The sequence below is a fragment of the Nicotiana tomentosiformis genome, chromosome 5 (genome assembly GCF_000390325.3).
Source record: "Nicotiana tomentosiformis chromosome 5, ASM39032v3, whole genome shotgun sequence".
NCBI lineage: Eukaryota > Viridiplantae > Streptophyta > Magnoliopsida > Solanales > Solanaceae > Nicotiana > Nicotiana tomentosiformis.
The window spans coordinates 26676731-26694316 of NC_090816.1; the positions used below are offsets into that span (position 1 = coordinate 26676731).

General features: G+C 36.3%; 2 protein-coding genes and 1 pseudogene across 5 annotated transcripts in view; 1 reads left to right on the forward strand and 2 right to left on the reverse strand.

Annotated features, from left to right (window-relative positions):
• Window positions 1–279: 279 nt before the first annotated feature.
• On the reverse strand, window positions 280–1122 carry LOC104116859 (uncharacterized). Its single transcript, XM_009627805.4, has one exon. It carries the CDS (start codon window positions 1026–1028, stop codon window positions 471–473), a length of 558 nt encoding a protein of 185 aa, XP_009626100.1. The 5' UTR covers window positions 1029–1122; the 3' UTR covers window positions 280–470.
• An 874-nt stretch (window positions 1123–1996) lies between these two features.
• LOC104116861 (protein transport protein SEC24 C-like) overlaps window positions 1997–17586 on the reverse strand; it is a 31299-nt gene continuing 15709 nt past the window's right edge. For 3 of the 4 annotated variants that reach the window (XM_070174755.1, XM_070174752.1, XM_070174753.1), the window contains 17 exons: window positions 16381–16461; window positions 15351–15428; window positions 15143–15235; window positions 14381–14435; window positions 13132–13208; window positions 11978–12049; window positions 11776–11859; window positions 11486–11605; window positions 11301–11369; window positions 10138–10215; window positions 9544–9682; window positions 8401–8565; window positions 4861–5006; window positions 4530–4709; window positions 3159–3247; window positions 2954–2985; window positions 1997–2503 (listed from right to left, as the gene is read on the reverse strand). In XM_070174755.1, the coding sequence (XP_070030856.1) occupies window positions 2397–2503; window positions 2954–2985; window positions 3159–3247; window positions 4530–4709; window positions 4861–5006; window positions 8401–8565; window positions 9544–9682; window positions 10138–10215; window positions 11301–11369; window positions 11486–11605; window positions 11776–11859; window positions 11978–12049; window positions 13132–13208; window positions 14381–14435; window positions 15143–15235; window positions 15351–15428; window positions 16381–16461 (1665 nt within the window). In that variant the 3' untranslated portion in view covers window positions 1997–2396. Of the gene's footprint in view, window positions 2504–2953; window positions 2986–3158; window positions 3248–4529; window positions 4710–4860; window positions 5007–8400; window positions 8566–9543; window positions 9683–10137; window positions 10216–11300; window positions 11370–11485; window positions 11606–11775; window positions 11860–11977; window positions 12050–13131; window positions 13209–14380; window positions 14436–15142; window positions 15236–15350; window positions 15429–16380; window positions 16462–17586 lie in introns of those variants that run through there. The other variant, XM_070174754.1, reaches the window with a different exon arrangement.
• LOC117281629 (U2 spliceosomal RNA) lies at window positions 6309–6404 on the forward strand (annotated as a pseudogene).

The following is a 17586-nucleotide window of genomic DNA, read 5'->3' on the forward strand; positions in this document are numbered from 1 at the left end:
GATACTCTCACTCTCCTTGTGTCTGTTATAATATTCAATAAAATTCTAATAAATATTTTTTTTCCTTTTTTGTCTTATAAGTATGAATCAGATAATACTCTCATTTTCTTTACTAATTCATTTTCTTTGTACCATATTACTCAACATGGTCAGTAGATTTTGCTGTGTCTTTTGAGTATAAAGGTGTTCGCTACAAAGAGCATTTTTTTACTTTCTTTCCAAATAATCTTGTAGTATTCCCTTCTCAATAGGTAACATATTAATAATTAAAATATCAGCTTATAAAACTAGTACCAAATGTTCCATAACTTCAATTTCCTCATAAGTACATATCTTTTATATAGTGAACCTTCTATGACAATGCAAACGAAGATCCTATTAAGTTACAAAACAAATCAAATAAATGAATGAATTAACAAATAACCATATACTACTAGTAGTTGACATTTGCAAAAATGACCATTTTTTACTTAGACTTGAAAAGGCTGCCAATGCTTGATGTTTTCCTCATCTTGAACCTTAGAACTACTCTTCATTGCAACATTTCCATTGCCTTCCACATAAGCATAGTATTTCAAGAAAAATGCAAGAGTGAGAACTACCCATTCAAGGCAAAAGATGAGTGCACATAATCCACCAGCTAATCTCAAAATCACCACACCATCTTCTTCCCTCACATAAGACTTCAAATTCCCAAGAAAATCACCCGTTTTCGTGAAAATCAACACGAAAACAGAGCCTTGAAATATTGCAGTTAAAACAGTGGATACCATGTGAGCTCCATATGATTTTCCAGCACCTGAGGTAGCTGACACGGTGGCGCAGCCAAAAACTGCGCCACCAATAGTGAGAATATGGAGAAGAATGAAGAAGAATCCACAAAGGGAAGGGATTAATCGGAGCGAAAGAGTCAAGAAAATGCAGCTAGAAGCTGCACCAAGAAGAATGTAGTTAACAAAGAGGAAGAATTTGTGAGTGCGGTGATGGGAGTCAGTTGAATCTGAGTAGTTGTTGAATCCCATTTTCATTTTTCCTCAAAATTTGGGTTTTTTGATGATTTCTTAAGAGATTTTGGCAAATGGGGTTCTGATATTTGATGCAAAGAAGTGAAGTGAGGAGAATATAGAGAAGTACTTTGTATATATAAGGTGGTTTTTTCAGGATACGAGGAGGTTTTAACGGTCATATTTGAAATCTGAGGTTGATGGGAATAAGACCGTTGGGAAAAGGGAAAATATACAAAATTGTTGGCGGTGTAACGGCTATTGACTATGTAGGATCCATATGTCCTTACTTTTATATTTTTCCTTTGTTTTATTTTCACCTTTTCCCCTTTTCTTTTTATTTTTATTTTTATTTTTCTTAGGGGCAGCAGGTGATTTGGGAAATGTGTTTTTGCATTTGATTAAAAAAATATAAATAAGTCTTTTACCCAATTTTTTTATCATTTAATTGTAGCTAATTATGTGTTATCATTTTCACTTGTGACACTTTAATAACAGGTGTCTTTTACACAACTTTACCATTTACAACAACAACAACAACAACTCAGTATAATCTTACTAGTAGAGCCTGAGGGTAGTGTGTACGCAGACTTTACCCCTATCCTGGGTAGAGAGGTTGTTTCCGATAGACCCTCGGCTCCCTCCTTCCAAGAACTCACAACCTATTGGTTGGAAGTGGAGGATGCTTACCACTTGAGCAACCCACTCTTGTCCAACTTTATCATTTAATCATGATTAATTCATATGTATCATCACTTTCACTTGTGACTCTTATGGTTAATTCACATGGTTTGTTGCGAACATTGAGATGCAAATTAGTTTTTTTTTTAAAACATCAACTAGTAGCATAAACTACTAAAGTTTGTTAAAATATTATTTCTGCATGTATAAGTATCAAAATTGATATATTGGAACAACAAACAAGCCAAATTCGTGTATAAATGATGATTTGTTTATGAGAAGTTGATACACTTCTTTATTAAGTCATTGGAAAAACAAACAGACAAAATTTGCTCTAGAAGTAATTCCTTATATTTCAATCAATGAAACTTGTTATGCATTTTGACATTACATAGCATGTCAAGTATACCAAGTAGAAATCACTATTTGTGCTGGTAGGAAGTAATAGGTACCGGTGCAATAATTGAGATATGCACAGGCTAGAAAACGAAAACATGAGACTATGCTTTTTTGTCATTCTTTTTCAAATGTGCTCTACAATGTTCTAACTAAAACCATGAAACCTCTGACTTTTAAACTATGCTGCTATCCTACAAAATATCACGAATGTAACCATTTCTGTAGTGCAGGTAAAACCAATTATCTAAACCTTGATCAACTTGAACTCATGTGTACCCTATTCTCTATCCTCAAAATTTATGAACAAAATTCTCATGCCATTTTGCTATTAATTTGCCCATGGATATGTACCAGAAAGTCGACATACGCAAGCCCAAGCGATGTCTTGTCTTCTACCATGTTGGAGAAAAACAACATACCTGAATAGAGATTTTCCAAACATAAGAAAACAATTGGAGATGACCAAAGATGAATAACACAATCAACAAAATATATCAAACACAGTACTTTGAGCTTCCTGCATTCCGTACCAATCTGACATATGTAAAAATCTTTCTGGAAAAATGAGTTTACGGAAATGCAGTTTAAGCAGTGCCTTTTTAACCCTGATGGCTAAGTAACATAAAATAAAATCTAGGTTTGATAATATCTGGAGGCTAATTCATCATTGTATGATCTCATATGATGTATCTGTGCATCCAAGGGTAAGACGGTGCAAAATTGACTTGATTAAAAGGGACGAAAATCTATGTAGATCATCCGCATGATATGGTCATTCCACCGAATTCCCCTTCTTTCAGACCTATCCTAAACCTCATTTTAACTGGAGGCGGTGTGAGAGGATAAATATGGGTTAATGAATAACAAACCTGATGAATCTCCTTTTCTGCATATTTTTAAGCTGGCAAGATCAAATAAAAAACACATCAGAAATATGGCATACGAAGTGATAACATAGAGTAATCACGTGAATGCCCGCTCTAATTTACAAGTAATCAAATTTAAATAACAAACCATCTCCTAAAATAACAGAAGTGAAAAAAGGGCATGCACGCAGAAAACGAAACATCATACCGGAGGTAGTTACACCTTTGGCTTCTAATATCATTAATGATATCATTGAGCTTCTTAGAGAGTGGATTGTCATACTGCTGCAGAACAAACTACAGAAAAAACAGAGGCAATATGTCAGATTCGATAGACAGATGATCGCTTTTATTACATTTAGGTAATCACTTTAGTCCACCAAGGGAGAAAAGTTTGTTGTTTTTGGTCCATAAGGAGCTTAATGCATTATGAGGAAAATAAGTTACGAGAACAAGTACGGACACTCAGCTGCTATCCATCTCGGACCTATGGAGGAGAAACCAACTAGACCAGCCTTAGTTTCTAGATGGAAAATGTTATGGTATGGAATTGCACAAAATTGAACACTCAAATTGGGAGAGGTTTCGGCTGCATGACTTCATCCTTCAATTTCCATAACCAACGGAACATGCCAAACATATATAGTACCAGGGGCGGCTAAAGCCTAAAGCAGCTAAAGCAAGTGCTTTAGGTCCCAAAATTTTGGGGGCCCCAATTTTTCATGTTAATATATATTTTTTTATAAAAATTGTTATAATTTAAATTGGTATTATGTGACGTAGTTAATTCTTGTACAAGCTATATACATTTTTAGAATAATACAACGTATATATCCACTATTTTCTTCTTCTAATAAGCGATGAAATATGTTACAAGATAATGTATCCAACCTAACTCTTAAATGAGCTTGAAATTTTTGAGTTTTTATTGGGTATGACTATTTGGTATAATATACTGATTGCGGTTAGTTCAGTTAGCAAAAGTTTACCATCAAAATATATGTATATTGATGTTGCCAATAGACGTTATGAGGTCTGGGTTTTTTTCTCCTCTAAAAATATAGAGAAAAATAATTTGCAACTTTGAATGTGCATCTTGAGATCCGTAGATTATGTGAAAAATTATTGCCTTTAACATTGACTCTTTTCTAAAGGCGTATATTGCTTATAAAATAATTTTAACAATTCATGTAATGGTTTAATTTCCTCAGCGAAAAGAAGAAAATTAAAATGTAGAATCTTACCTAAGATAAAAAATGATTCAAGAGAGATTAAATAGATTAATTGTATTATTAATGGAAAAGGAATTATTAATGACTTTGCATCTACAAAAGGTAGAATGATAACTTCTTTTAACTTTTTTATTTTAAGGCCTCTCATTATAGTTTGGCTTTAGGCCCCCAATCTTCTTGAGCCGCCCCTGTATAGTACATATAGTTTGACCAGAAGGCATTAACAAAGAAAATACATATTTAATGTACCTTTCTCAGGCTCCTATATTAAAACGATAATACATATTTTACCTCAACATTAATTTACGATAATGTTACATCTTAATAGTGAAGATACGTCAAATTACCTGTGCAAGAACTTCTTCAACAGATGAAATGCCCAGAAGTTGACGCATAACACCAGGATCTGCAGAGTTTCCAACATAAATTAAACAGTCCTCGCCGTTCTCCAGAAGATAGATACTGTTGTCACTAATCTGTTCACTGGAAAGTGGAATAGGAGGAGGAATAATAGATTCCTCACCCTCCTGCAAGTCCAGAGAACAAAGTGAGATGTTAGAAATGAAAATGGAAAATAAATCTTGAATGAATCAAGAATGAATTAACAGTGAAAACTTGTGGAAAAGCAAAAAAGCAAAGGAAATACATACGGTCCATAAATACAAGAATAATCCATACCTCTATATTGTATTCATGAATGGCTATCAATCTAGGGTGTACCCAAGGGATAGCCAATGGAACAGACAGTGGGGAAACATAATTAATCCAGAAGGACCTATTATCAATCAGTCCATCAGTTCGCAATCCAGGGCTTTTAACCAGAGCTGAATATCAGGAGGATTTGTGTGAGTAGATTCATTTAATATTATCATACTTCTTTTGAGAATGTCTTTGCAGCAGTAAAGGTAACCATGCTCAACAGCTCAAGATGTAATAAAACATAAGAAAAGTATGTACAAGCTAAATGTGCATATTGATAAAATAAGATAACTCTTCACTGTGTCCAACTAAAAGTAATCATTACCTTTGTCAGTTGCCACCATTAACATTAGCTACAACTACAAGTAGTATAACGTCAATATCATAAGAGTTGGGGTAGGCTATATGAATCCTCACTTACCGTGTTCCCATTTGAATTCATCTCAAGCTAACATTACAACAACAACAACAACAACAACAAATCCTGTGATCCCACAAGTGGGTCCGGAGAGGATGGAGTATATGCAGACCTTACACCTTGTGTGAGGTAGAGAGGTTGTTTCTGATAGACCCTCGGCTCAAGAAAAGCATTTTCAAAACAAGTTTAAAAGATAAAAGAGTAAAATAGCTAAGATGAGAACACTGAACAAAAGAAAAGTATTGACAGCAACAATAATAAAGATAACCAAAGTAAAATAAACAATAGTAGTCAAAAAGTTAAAGAATAAGACAATAATTGAATAATATTAATAATATTGATAAGGAGAAGAGGGAGCAGATAAGGTGTTTTAAACTAGAACCATGATCTCCTACAGAAAAGAGAGAACTCGCTCGACTACCTACTAACCGCCTACCCTAATCCTTGACCTCCATGATCTCTTATCTATGGTCATGTCCTCGGTGAGCTGAAGATGTGTCATGTCCTGTTATTCTTCCTCGATCTACCTCTACCTCTCCTTAGACTTATCACTACCAACCTCTTGCACCTCCTCACTGGTGCATTTTTGGTCCTCCTCTTCACATGCCCGAACCATCTCAGCCTCGCTTCCCGCATCTTGTCCACCACGAAGACCAATCCCACCTTGCCCGGTATATCTTCGTTCCTGATCTTGTTGTCCTAGTATGCCCACACATCCATCTAAGTATCCTTATTTCCGCTACATTCATCTTCTGAATGTATGAGTTCTTGCCTGATCAACACTCTACAGTCTACCCTATACAACATAGTTGGTCTAACAACCACTCTATACAACTTACCTTTAAGTCTTTGTGATGCATTCTTATCACATAGGACATTGGATGTGAGCCTCCATTTCATCCCTTGCTCCATTTCATCTCAAGCTAACATTATACAAATTAAAAATATAAATAAAAAGTACTAGAAGTACTCTACATTTAATACTGGCATAAGAATTTCTAATAATATTATACTTTCTCGGTCTTTTGGCTAAGATCAAAGTAAAGTATTTGTTCTTATCAATTTAAAATAAGGTAAAAAAACTCCTAGAAAGCATCGAACCTAAAGTAAAAATATTAACATCACTAAAATATATTTTCAATTCATTTGTATTACCTATATAAATCCTTTTCTTTCATTCTGCCCTATCTTTCACTATGTCTGTATTGATTCCAAGAGCTTGTAGGTCTTTCAAGACAACTTCCTTTCTTGTGATTTAGGTCTATCTTGTCTCCTTTTAACACCAACACTCACCATGACTCACACCTACGGGCCAGTGCATATGGAGGTTAAGACAAAACATAACCAAACAATCTCAAGTGACCTACTCTCATTTTACCCTCAATATGTGCTACTTGCACCTTCTAGCAAATGTGCTCATTTCTAATCTTGCATTTGTATGATCGAATATTTATCTTAGCATCTGCACATCTACTACACTATCTTGTGGATGTGTTGGATTTTAACGGCCCATCATTGACTCCCACATAACATTTTAAGTCTTGTAACTATCCTATAGAACTTACCTTTCATTTGAAAAGCATCCTCCTACCACATAATACTCCGGTAGCACTTATTCATTTCAAACATCCGACGTTGATTCCATGTGTTGTTTTTCATCTATCATTCAATTCTCCTGGAATGAGCCTAAATATATCTGAATTGTTTGCATTTAGGCACAAAAATCCATATAATCTCACCTTAACTTCATTCTTCATATGCCGAGTGAGCTTGCGTTGCATATATTCAATCTTACTTCTACTTATTCTAAACCCCTTAGGGGTTGCTTGTGTTTGTAAACAAGTTATACCTGGATTACAATGTGGGAATCATAATATCGGGATTAAAATAATAACGAGATTATTTAGTGGATACACTTTTTTTGGAAGATATTTGGTTCATTGGATTAAGAATGGGATATACCGAGCATAATATAAAATATGTGTTTGGTTTTATAATAAATAAACTTGGATATAATTTCGTTTCCAATTTTACCCTTGACTAAAGAACTTTGGAAGAAGAGCTTTTGAGAAGGGACCTTCTGTTATTTGGTTGTTTGGTTTATCCTGGGATTGGCTATCCCGAGTTATTATCCTCCATTGAATGTGGTATAAAAATAATACAAAATTGACTTATAACTAATCACGTGATTGCTTATACCGAAAACAAAAATTCAATCAAACACGGGATTAAATAGTCCCACATTTTATTCTGGGATTGTTATCCCTTATCCCATGAACCAAACGACCCCTTACTCAATAGCGTGCTTCTCCATAATTCAAACTTTTGGTTGACACCCTCGTTGGTTTCATCGATTAACACAATAATGTCACCAAATGAAACTTCACCTTGTACTATGTTGGTTAGCTCATCCATAACTAAGGTAAACAAGTATGGGCTCAATTACGATCCCTGTTGTAAACCCACGGTTATGGAAAAATCATGTGTATCTCCTACTACTGTTCTTACGGTAATGATAGCTCCTTCATACATGTCTTTTATGACATTTATATTTAACATGAATTCCCTTATTCTCCAACACCCATTATACAACCTTTCTTGGTACTCTATCATATGCTTTCGCCAGGTCAATGGACACTATGTGTAGATCTTTCTTCCTCTCACAATAAATTTCCATCAATCTTCTTAGCGACAAGAATATAGTTTCCTTTGTATATCTACCGAGCATAAATCCAACTGATTCTCAGCCACTCTTGTAGTATACTTAGTACGCTCTATCACTATGTCCTAGAGTTCCGTCATATGACTCATAAGTTTAATACGATAGTTTGCACAACTTTGAATATCTCCTTTGTTTTTAATATACTAAGAGAAATAAAAAAGAGGACTAATCGCTCCTCCAATTTGAATAGCAGTAAATGAAAACTAAGGTGGAATAGAAAAGGAGGATTATGTGGAATATCAGCTTTTGCTTATACTAATAGAAAATAAAACAGCAAACTTCAGAAGAGTGTTAATTGATAATTGACTATATGGATAAACCGACTCCATCAAATCATTGGAAAATGAAAGGCCTGGCTAAAAAGCAATGCAAGACATACCTAGTGTGTAAAGAGGAAGAATTTTAAGTGCCTCAGGAAGAACAAGCTGTGATGAGGAAGAGACAGTGGCACAAATTTTACGATAAGAGTGTAGAATGTTGATGCAATGGTTTGTCACATGCTCTCGGATTTGTGGAAGAGGAGCTGTTGGAACTTCACTGGCCACTGCATGGGAGAAAAAAGCATCTGTATGATTAGATTTAAACGAAAAAGAAGCAGAGTAAAGAAGAATTTCATGCGATTAAAGCATTAGGCAATAGTGAGTGGGTTAACTTTAATACAGAAAAGTGAGGGTAGGGGGAGGCACATGTGATGCTCATAAATAACTGGTGTCCTCCATGAAGATCTAATATAGTCACTACTTTCCTTAAGAAAACAATTAATCTAACACGCCACCAGATTCTCATAGGATGCTCCCCCGAATTAAATTACTGATCTACAATCCAAAATTAAGTGCAGATTGGTCAATCTTGTTTATCATATTACCAATCAAAGAAGAACATAAGCAAATATCAAACAAAAGAAGCCAAAGCCACAGAGTGAAAACACGGAAAACATCAGGTTTCTGCTTATCCAAACAATATCAACATCTCTTTTTTTTCTTTGTTTCCTTTAGTCTCTCAGTATTTTGTTCAGCATGGATTTCCCAAAAGCACCCCCACCCCTACCTTTTCAAAAAGAAGGTAACAGCAAGCTACTCAAAGTTTTGAATGCATCCATCTATCCAACTCATACCATAACCATTCAAAACAGGGAACAAGAATCAATAAAGAAAGCACCATAGTAGAAATCATGATACCCAATTTGCACCTAAGGGAAAACATATGATTCAGTTGATTGGGAAAGGTTTCGATGGATAATTTTTAAAAATTTGCGGATGTGCATATGAGAAAGGAGCAAACACAGGTTAACCTACCTTTTGGCAGTAGATAAAGACATTAATTTTGGGAGAACCCTGGTGTGAAAATTAATCTTGCAATAAGTACAGAAAATGTGGAGGACCGCATGAATATGCACAAAGGCCTTTAATGTTTAGGTAGATGCACAAACAGCCTTTTTTCACAAAAGGGAAAAGATAGATTTAGAAGAAAAGAGGAAATTGTACTTGAGAAAAATGTGTGCTTTGTGACATAGTATCATTACCTTGCTTCAAGATGCAAGTAAATTGGGTATCCAAGTCAGCTGATAGAAACAGATTATCCAACACAGTGGTGCAAGGCAGAGATAAAGTAGAAACCCTGATTCTTCTTTGGCCATAGATGGTGGTGTAAAGGAGAGCACACTGGAGACATGGGAAAAAAACAATTGTAAATGGCCATCAAACTGTATGTGGGAAAAGGGGCAAAAAAGTGGGGATGGGGAATAGGAGACTACGAACAGAGCAATATAAGATAGACCAAACACCCTTTGTTAAGAAAAATGAACCTTGCATCTAACATAACCCCAAAAGCTAACTCAAGATGTGAGGGTTGTCTAGGACCAAATAAAGAAACTACAATTCATTTCTTCAACCGATGTAGGGGACTCTAGCAACCCCACCCCCCGTCACCCAGGTCTAGATATCTGGAGCATGAATAACAACATATGGGGCCCAACACCAGGTAACACAACAAGAAGGATGGGTCCGACTCTAATACCAAGTTAAGAAAATGGACTTTAGAACTAACTCAACCCCAAAAGTAGCTCAAGAAATGAGGACTGTCCAACGCATTATAGAAGACAGAGCACCAATTTTACCTGAAATGAACATTCAGAACCATCCTGCAATTTGTCATCATGCTTTAATGTTACCATTATAGTTTTGTCACAGTCAATCTGCACAGTAGAAAGCTTTTTTAAGGTATGAACACATTATATTCAGAAATCAGTCACACAAGCTTGCAATAGTAATTGACGAAGGAACATATATGCTATGTGCACCCAAAAGAAAAGGCAAAACTGCAAGCTGTTACAACTATAGTATAAAAATAAGCAGCAGAAAAAAAGGAGGTTTTCAGTATTTCTACTTTTTCTATAGAAAAACTCGTACTGTTGAAATTATGACCTGAATAGAGCCTAGTGAACATATTTCATACAGCCAGCCCCGACTGATTTGAAATTGATGAGAAGTCAATGCAAGTTATTAATATGTAGAATACGGTTGAGGTCCTTCCTTAATCAGTTAGAACCTAATAACATAACGGCCCATAAAGAAAAGTCTAGAGGTTTATTTTTGGGTGATAAACAAGATAAAAGCGGGATACTGGTATGAGCCTATACAAGATATAGTAAAGTTGTAATGAGGAAAAAGCGTGCAATATGACTTTGAAAATTACTTCTTCGAAGTTTTAATGTTACAAGCCCATTTTAAAACCTATTATAGCCAACCCTTCCGTCGCCCCAATATATTATAACAATATATTGGTGTTGACTTCAATAAATAAAGTTGTAAGCACTATGAGCATTATTCCCAATATCTGCAAAACAGTTTTCAGTATGGAATGACACGCAGAAGACTGTTAAGATCTGCACTTGGTATACCACAAGAAAACAGATTTATCAGCCTCTTTGTGTCTCCTCCCCACCCCAAAAAAAAAAAAAAAAAGACTATCAAATGTTGGCTGGGTGAGAGAGTTGGTAGAACCTCACTGAGTAACTAAGGCAGGGAAGGAACGGTAGAATCGCCATAAAAAATAATTACAGATAGTAGCTCATCTTTGTGCTCAGAATCAGGTATTGTCAAATAGCTTATGGAAGTTCGGACGAGCTCAAAAGACCTGGTAAACTAATTTAATCCTTTTTTCATGTGTCTACTTTATTTATCATTGTCCAACCATGCCAATTGTTTTTTCGCCTTTTTCGCAGAAAGTGCATAAAAGTCTTTCCAGGAGAAAGGAGGTAGAGAAAGAGAGAAAACAAACCACAGGTAGATCAACATCTGTTGGAATTCGTCTAGAATAATTTCCAGAGTATTCGTGAACTTGAAGACCCTGCAAAAGAAACAAATCCAGCATGAATGTTGCACTTCTGTAGTCATTAATGCATTATGTTTCCACTTATCCTTTAGGGAGGAGCACAGACGAAGCGAGAAAACAGGGAAGAATACCTGACTGCATCTTACACGCATTACAGCCTCAAACCCTTGGGGCCTAGTAATGTTCCATCGAAGATCATTGTAGAGCTTGGCAGTATCAGCAATAACAGAGAAAGGGAAATAGTAGTACACCTGAAATAAGTGGAAAATTTAAGGTCCAAAGCAAGACATAACAAAAAAATTAAGGAGCATGAGATGAAAAGGCAACGAGAACATACATATGCCAACTATTAGAAATGTTTATCATGTTAAGAACCTTCTGGAGAAAGACAACGCAGAATTGTATGTAACTTCAAACTTACCTGCCCTCCAGTAGTTCTAGGAAAGACGCATATGGAGGCAATGTCTACATATGATTGTGTTGTAAGAAACAAATCAACACAGACCTGAAGGAGTTGAGATCTTATCAATCAATGGGGGTAGGCAAATGAATTAAGAAGATCTAACTGCATTGAAAAATTCTAGCACTGGAGAAGTGTTCCGAGGCGGAAGGTGAAAGCTCACCTGATACTCAGCAAACTCGACAGCCATAGTCTTCAAGGTTTTGTCTGCCGGTTGGAGTAATTTATGAGCCTCCTGAAATTCCATTTATATACAAAAGTCTTCTGAATAAATACTGGTTCCATGTGATTGAGAAGTCTACTAGCTAATGTGACAAAAAATACACTATTTGATTTTTAGAAGGGATACTTCCAACGTGCTGTCGAAAAAAGGAATCATGCAACTTTTGAGCTATCATACATCAATGTCATACACAGCAAAGTGAATAAGAGTCGCAATTCCACAGAACTCTAGGTAAGTGGAAATAAAAATCATTATTTGTCTAATAGTTGCCAGGTGGGCACATGAATCTTGGTCTATCATTTTTCTCCCTCCCAGTAACTGATTACCTTGTCCACACACAAACTACCAAATACCTCTTATTACTCTATCATTTTCTATGCATAAGTGGCGTCCTCAGTCCATGAACAATTACTCCATCCTAAATAAGCAAAACAGGATGACACTAGTTTGTATCAATCGAACTTGCAGCAAAATAACTATCTAAAGAAAATAAAAATTGGGCCCTCCATGTTAGAGAGCACATTTTTAAATTACTTAATTATATTATGTCTTAACACCTCCTGCTCGGATATACCATGATGGAGTTATGTGCCATCTCATATGGTAGCAGAACAGGAAGAGGTCCTAGGTTCGAGCCTCAGCGCCACCCATATCAAAAAGAACTTTCACGTGCTTGGCTCATGAAAAGACTCATGGCAGCACTTGAGGGGTTGTGTTGAGACATAATATAATTATGTAATATAAATAGACATAACTATTTCTATGTCAATATCTTAGCAGGCAACAGACTCTAACACCTGTATCATACATTACCCATTTGACTCCTACACTACATGATTGTGAGAGGATGATGGGCAGCAGGGATAACTAGTGGAATGCAGTTATCGGCTTTCTTTAAGAAACGATGAACACATTACATCTAGCAACAACTAAAATAAGTGCTAGCATATATGAACTAAAATTCAAGACTACTCAAGTGAAAAGAGTGTATGTCAAGTGATGAACAATATAGAAGAGAAACAGCTTTGATCGTCTAAACAAGCAGCCTATTGCCTAAGAGGAGAAAGTCCAAAATAGAAAATGTAACATTTTACCTTTTCAGCAGCTGATATGTTGCTTCTTCCTTCAGCCTCTCTAGCAGAAAGGGCTCCAATACCGGTAGAAGGCAAGACTGTAACATAGAGCAAGTATGGAGAAATGATATTATACAACAATTTACAGAGACAGTAAATACCTAGCACATGCAAGATACAATCAAGGGTGAAGGAGCAGGGACAAACGAGGTACTTAAAGTTCCCTGCAAATAGTTGCTAGATCTCCAGACTGTGATCCATGCAATTGGTCGTTAGGTTGTAAACTAAATTATATAAACACTACAAATATGCTGCTTAAACAATTTTTAAACACTTCATGCACCGTCTAATATAGATAGAAACAACAATGTTTCAGTACAAAGTCTCATCATTCTTCAGAATTGACTTGCAGGTGCCAACCCAACAAAAGGAACGAGGAAGCAGCGATACATGCTAAAATAGAACATGATTAAAGACAGTATTCTATTGAACTGAAGTGTGCAGAGGAAGACATATTCTGGACTTCAAATGCTAAAAAGCTCCAAAAAGATAATGTCTCACATGGAGGGGTTTGCATCTTGATGGGTGTTCACCTATGGCCCAGACCTCCTATTTGTTCAGCGAGGATATTGATATCTCATACCAACTTATCTTAGATTACATCCACAATATGAGCGCTTTTTTACTTTTCCACCTTTACGTGAAGCAAGGAAAGCAGCATCAATGGAACAGCTACTAGTTGAAAGCATAACCCTGAACTATAAGAGTTATATTAACTATGCGGCTCTACAGGTCCAATTGTTAGACTCTAGAGTGGTTTATCCATTAAGTCAAAAACAAAAATAGAAGAGTTCCAAATGAACAATCATCCCCAAATGTCGATTCATTTAAACAAGAAACCTACGACAGAAGCCAGTTTAACAAGAGACCCAGCACAATACTATCAATTCCCTATGCGAAGGTTAAGTGTAAATGCGTAAACAAAGAATTCTATGGAAAGCTTCCCTGCTTCCTTGGCTCTGCTCACTCATATACTCCCTTGCCCAGGTGGGACCGGTTTTAAAACTAAGGGTTGGGAGGAGCAAAAGTGATTTTTTTCACTTCCAATTGGTTTGGATAGGAGAGGAACAAGCGAGGGCAGGCTACTCCACTTGAGACGGTAGATCATACTACCTACTTTGTATCTTACACAAGGAACATGACGATACTGAAGCAGTGTATCCATACTGTGCATGTTGCCTATGAGTAATCAATATATTTAGTGATTTACCTGATTGAAATACAAGTAGTTTCCCTCCGGTGCTTTTCATTGCCAAGAAAGAAGCCTAAAGTAACAAGCAAATAACAAAAACAACAAACGTATTATTCCAACACTGATTTGACTTAAATTACTCACCTGCATGCAGTAACACAATAATGCATAACACAAACTTTCAATGTCTATATATCATTCCATAGCCTTAAATCTTCTTTACTCCAATCTGCATGCATGAAAACTATTTCTTTTGTCTAAACTACTAAATGACATGTGCATTGCAAATAGAATATCTGCCATTCAAGCGAGCTCTATGTATCTTCAAAGCCAAGAAGTTAATAGCTAACTTTAAGGAGAGTGGGAGAAAACTTTTTTCATTATAAAAGGATAATTGAACAAAGCACTTGGTTTTTGATAACCAGTGGAGCAAAGTACTTAGTAACAGAAAGTAGATAATAAATCATTAAACATTAAAATATTTTATCCCAAACAAATTTGTGGCTTTACATCACTCTGACATTTATGCAACAAAGCTATTGCTTTTAAAAGCACTGTAGAAAACTGCCGCTGAAATGGTTCCAGGATTATCGAGTAGTATGGTCAATGGTTACCTGCAGATGCCCAAGGAAAGCTAGGAGATATCCTCTTACCATGCGGTAAGAGAGTGACCAATGGCATTAACAGATTATTGGTGAATGATCTGTGTCCTGTCTCTTTAAGTTTGTTGACAGCAATTATCTACGGATTTTCCCAAGTTTATCATGTAAAGTATCATACCTTGACTGCAGCACCAAAAGCTGAATCAGCAGTCCTGTTATGTTCGAACAATGTTGGGATGTTTTCTAGGAGAAGCTCTAGATGTTGACGACACTGGAATGCAAAGATATAACCACTTTCACTGGGCACAACTGATATGCTTTAGCCATTTTCTTCCAGAAAAAGGAGAAAGAAAATAAACAGAAAGTCAACATTTTGCAGGACCAACCTCTGAGAGTTGCACAATAACATCGCTCTGAAGGGGAGTGTAAACATCTTGGACATCAGGGACGATAAGCATCAATGGCTGCAAACACAGAATCGGGATCAAAAACATAGATTTGTGATCAAATGAGTATGCACTTTTACTTCAAAGTACATCAAACCTATGTTACTCGGACTCTTCAACAATGTTGTTGGGTGCGCGTCGGATCCTCCAAATTTAGTGCATTTTTGGAGGATCCGACACGGGTGCGGCAGCACTTTTGGAGAGTCCGAGCAACATAGCATCAAACAACTTGCCACAATCTTAATTTGCACATTGGTATCAATCTCAAATTTAAAAGAAAGTACCATCATTTCTTTTACAAAGTAAATTAGTTTATGCATACCAATAAGAGAACCCACTTCAAGGTGTATTTAAAAAGTAAGAAGCAAAAGAAAATAAAATAGATTAAATAAAAGAACGTCATCATATCAGAAACAACTAGATGGGAAATAGAATGCAGATATTCCAAGAAGAATAAACACAAAACTGCAAAATCAAGGACAATGGAACAGGACTACCAATAAAGGGAGACCATAGCAGCTGAGGAATAACTCTTTCCTGAATACTGGCAAATATTCTTTCTCATATTAAACCAATGAATTATCAATTACCAACAGACCAGACAAAAGTAAAATGAAATAAAGCCATTTTGTTCCTTTTTCTGAAACTACTCCACTCCCTCACAATCTATTGGCTAGATTTTTATTTCATTTATAATTTACCCGAGAAAATGGGAAATGTATTCAACTAAAACCTTTGGCTACATTTACATAGAATCTAACAGGAAATAACTTTTAGAAAGCTGCGCAAACATTGTATCCAGATGTCTAGTTTCTACATTTAATTTTCCATCTGAGAGAAACTGTGAGTCATCATACACATAAAAAAGAAAAAAGACAATAAGTATTTGGTGATTTTGAAAAAGCACTTTTTGTTTAATTGGAACAGAAGCTATATCTAGCAGAGTAGATGCATTGCCAGTGTGTAAAACCTGCTGCAGTGCTCGTTTTAGATTGTAAAAATGGATAGTCGAGTCAAATGTAGCAATCCCAACCAATGTTCGAGGACCTTCCTGCAATAACAAGTTGTCAACATCAGAGACAGCTCATATATTCTCCCGATAAATGATGTACATTAAAAATCAAACCAACCATAATAGTGCAAGATAGCTCAAATAGCAGAGTATCATGATCACTAACTTCCATAGACCCAGTTAACCCATCCTTTGACAAGTAAAAGGCAATGTCTAACCACCTGACTAATATCTTCCCTCATGATTTACATTAGATTGATGTAGCTCCTTTTTACCAAATCATGTTCTAGTGAATTCAACTAGGACACATGACTTGACTTGATCACAAACTGGGTGAATTTTTATTTTTTTTTGATAAGGTAAATTGTATTAATCAAAAGGAAGAGAACTCCCGTATACACGAAGTATACCAAAGACGTAGAGAATTTACATCAGAATATGATTTTCTACAAAAGACGCCCAATCTTCTATACAAGTAGGGGCTAAATGAGTGCACCAAAAAGCGATCAAAGATAAAAGACTATTCTTAAGATGTGAAAAACTCAGAAAAAGGAGACTCAATCTCCTCAAAAGCTCTCCTATTTCTCTCCCCCCATACTACCCACATGAGAGCTAACGGGGCGAACTTCCACGCCTTTTGCTTTCTTCTTCTACGAAAACCGCCCCAGCTATATAACATTTCCTTTACAGTGCTTGGCATCACCCATTGAACACCAAAAAGATTCAGGATTGCCCTCCACAAAGCAGAGGACACAGGGCAATGCAACATAAGGTGATCAACTTCTTCCCTGAGCTTTTGCACATGTAGCACCAACTAACAAGTGTAATTTCCCTCTTTCGGAGATTTTCAGCAGTCAAGATCACTCCCCTTGCCGCTAGCCATGCAAAAAAGCACACCTTCGTGGGCGCCCTAAGAATCCAGATCGAGGAGTATGGAAAAGTGGTCTCCTCTCTCACCAACATACTCGGGTAAAAGGACTTTACGGTGAACAAACCATCGCCACGCAAGCCCCATCTCCAAGAGTCGCAGGATGGCTGGAGCCTGTCTTGCCCGTATAGCAGTGCCAACAAAACTTGGAGCTCCGCAATCTCCCAATCTTGCATGTTCCTCCTGAATGAGAGGTCCCATACTACCCCCTTCATGCTCCTTGCGAATATGTTGGA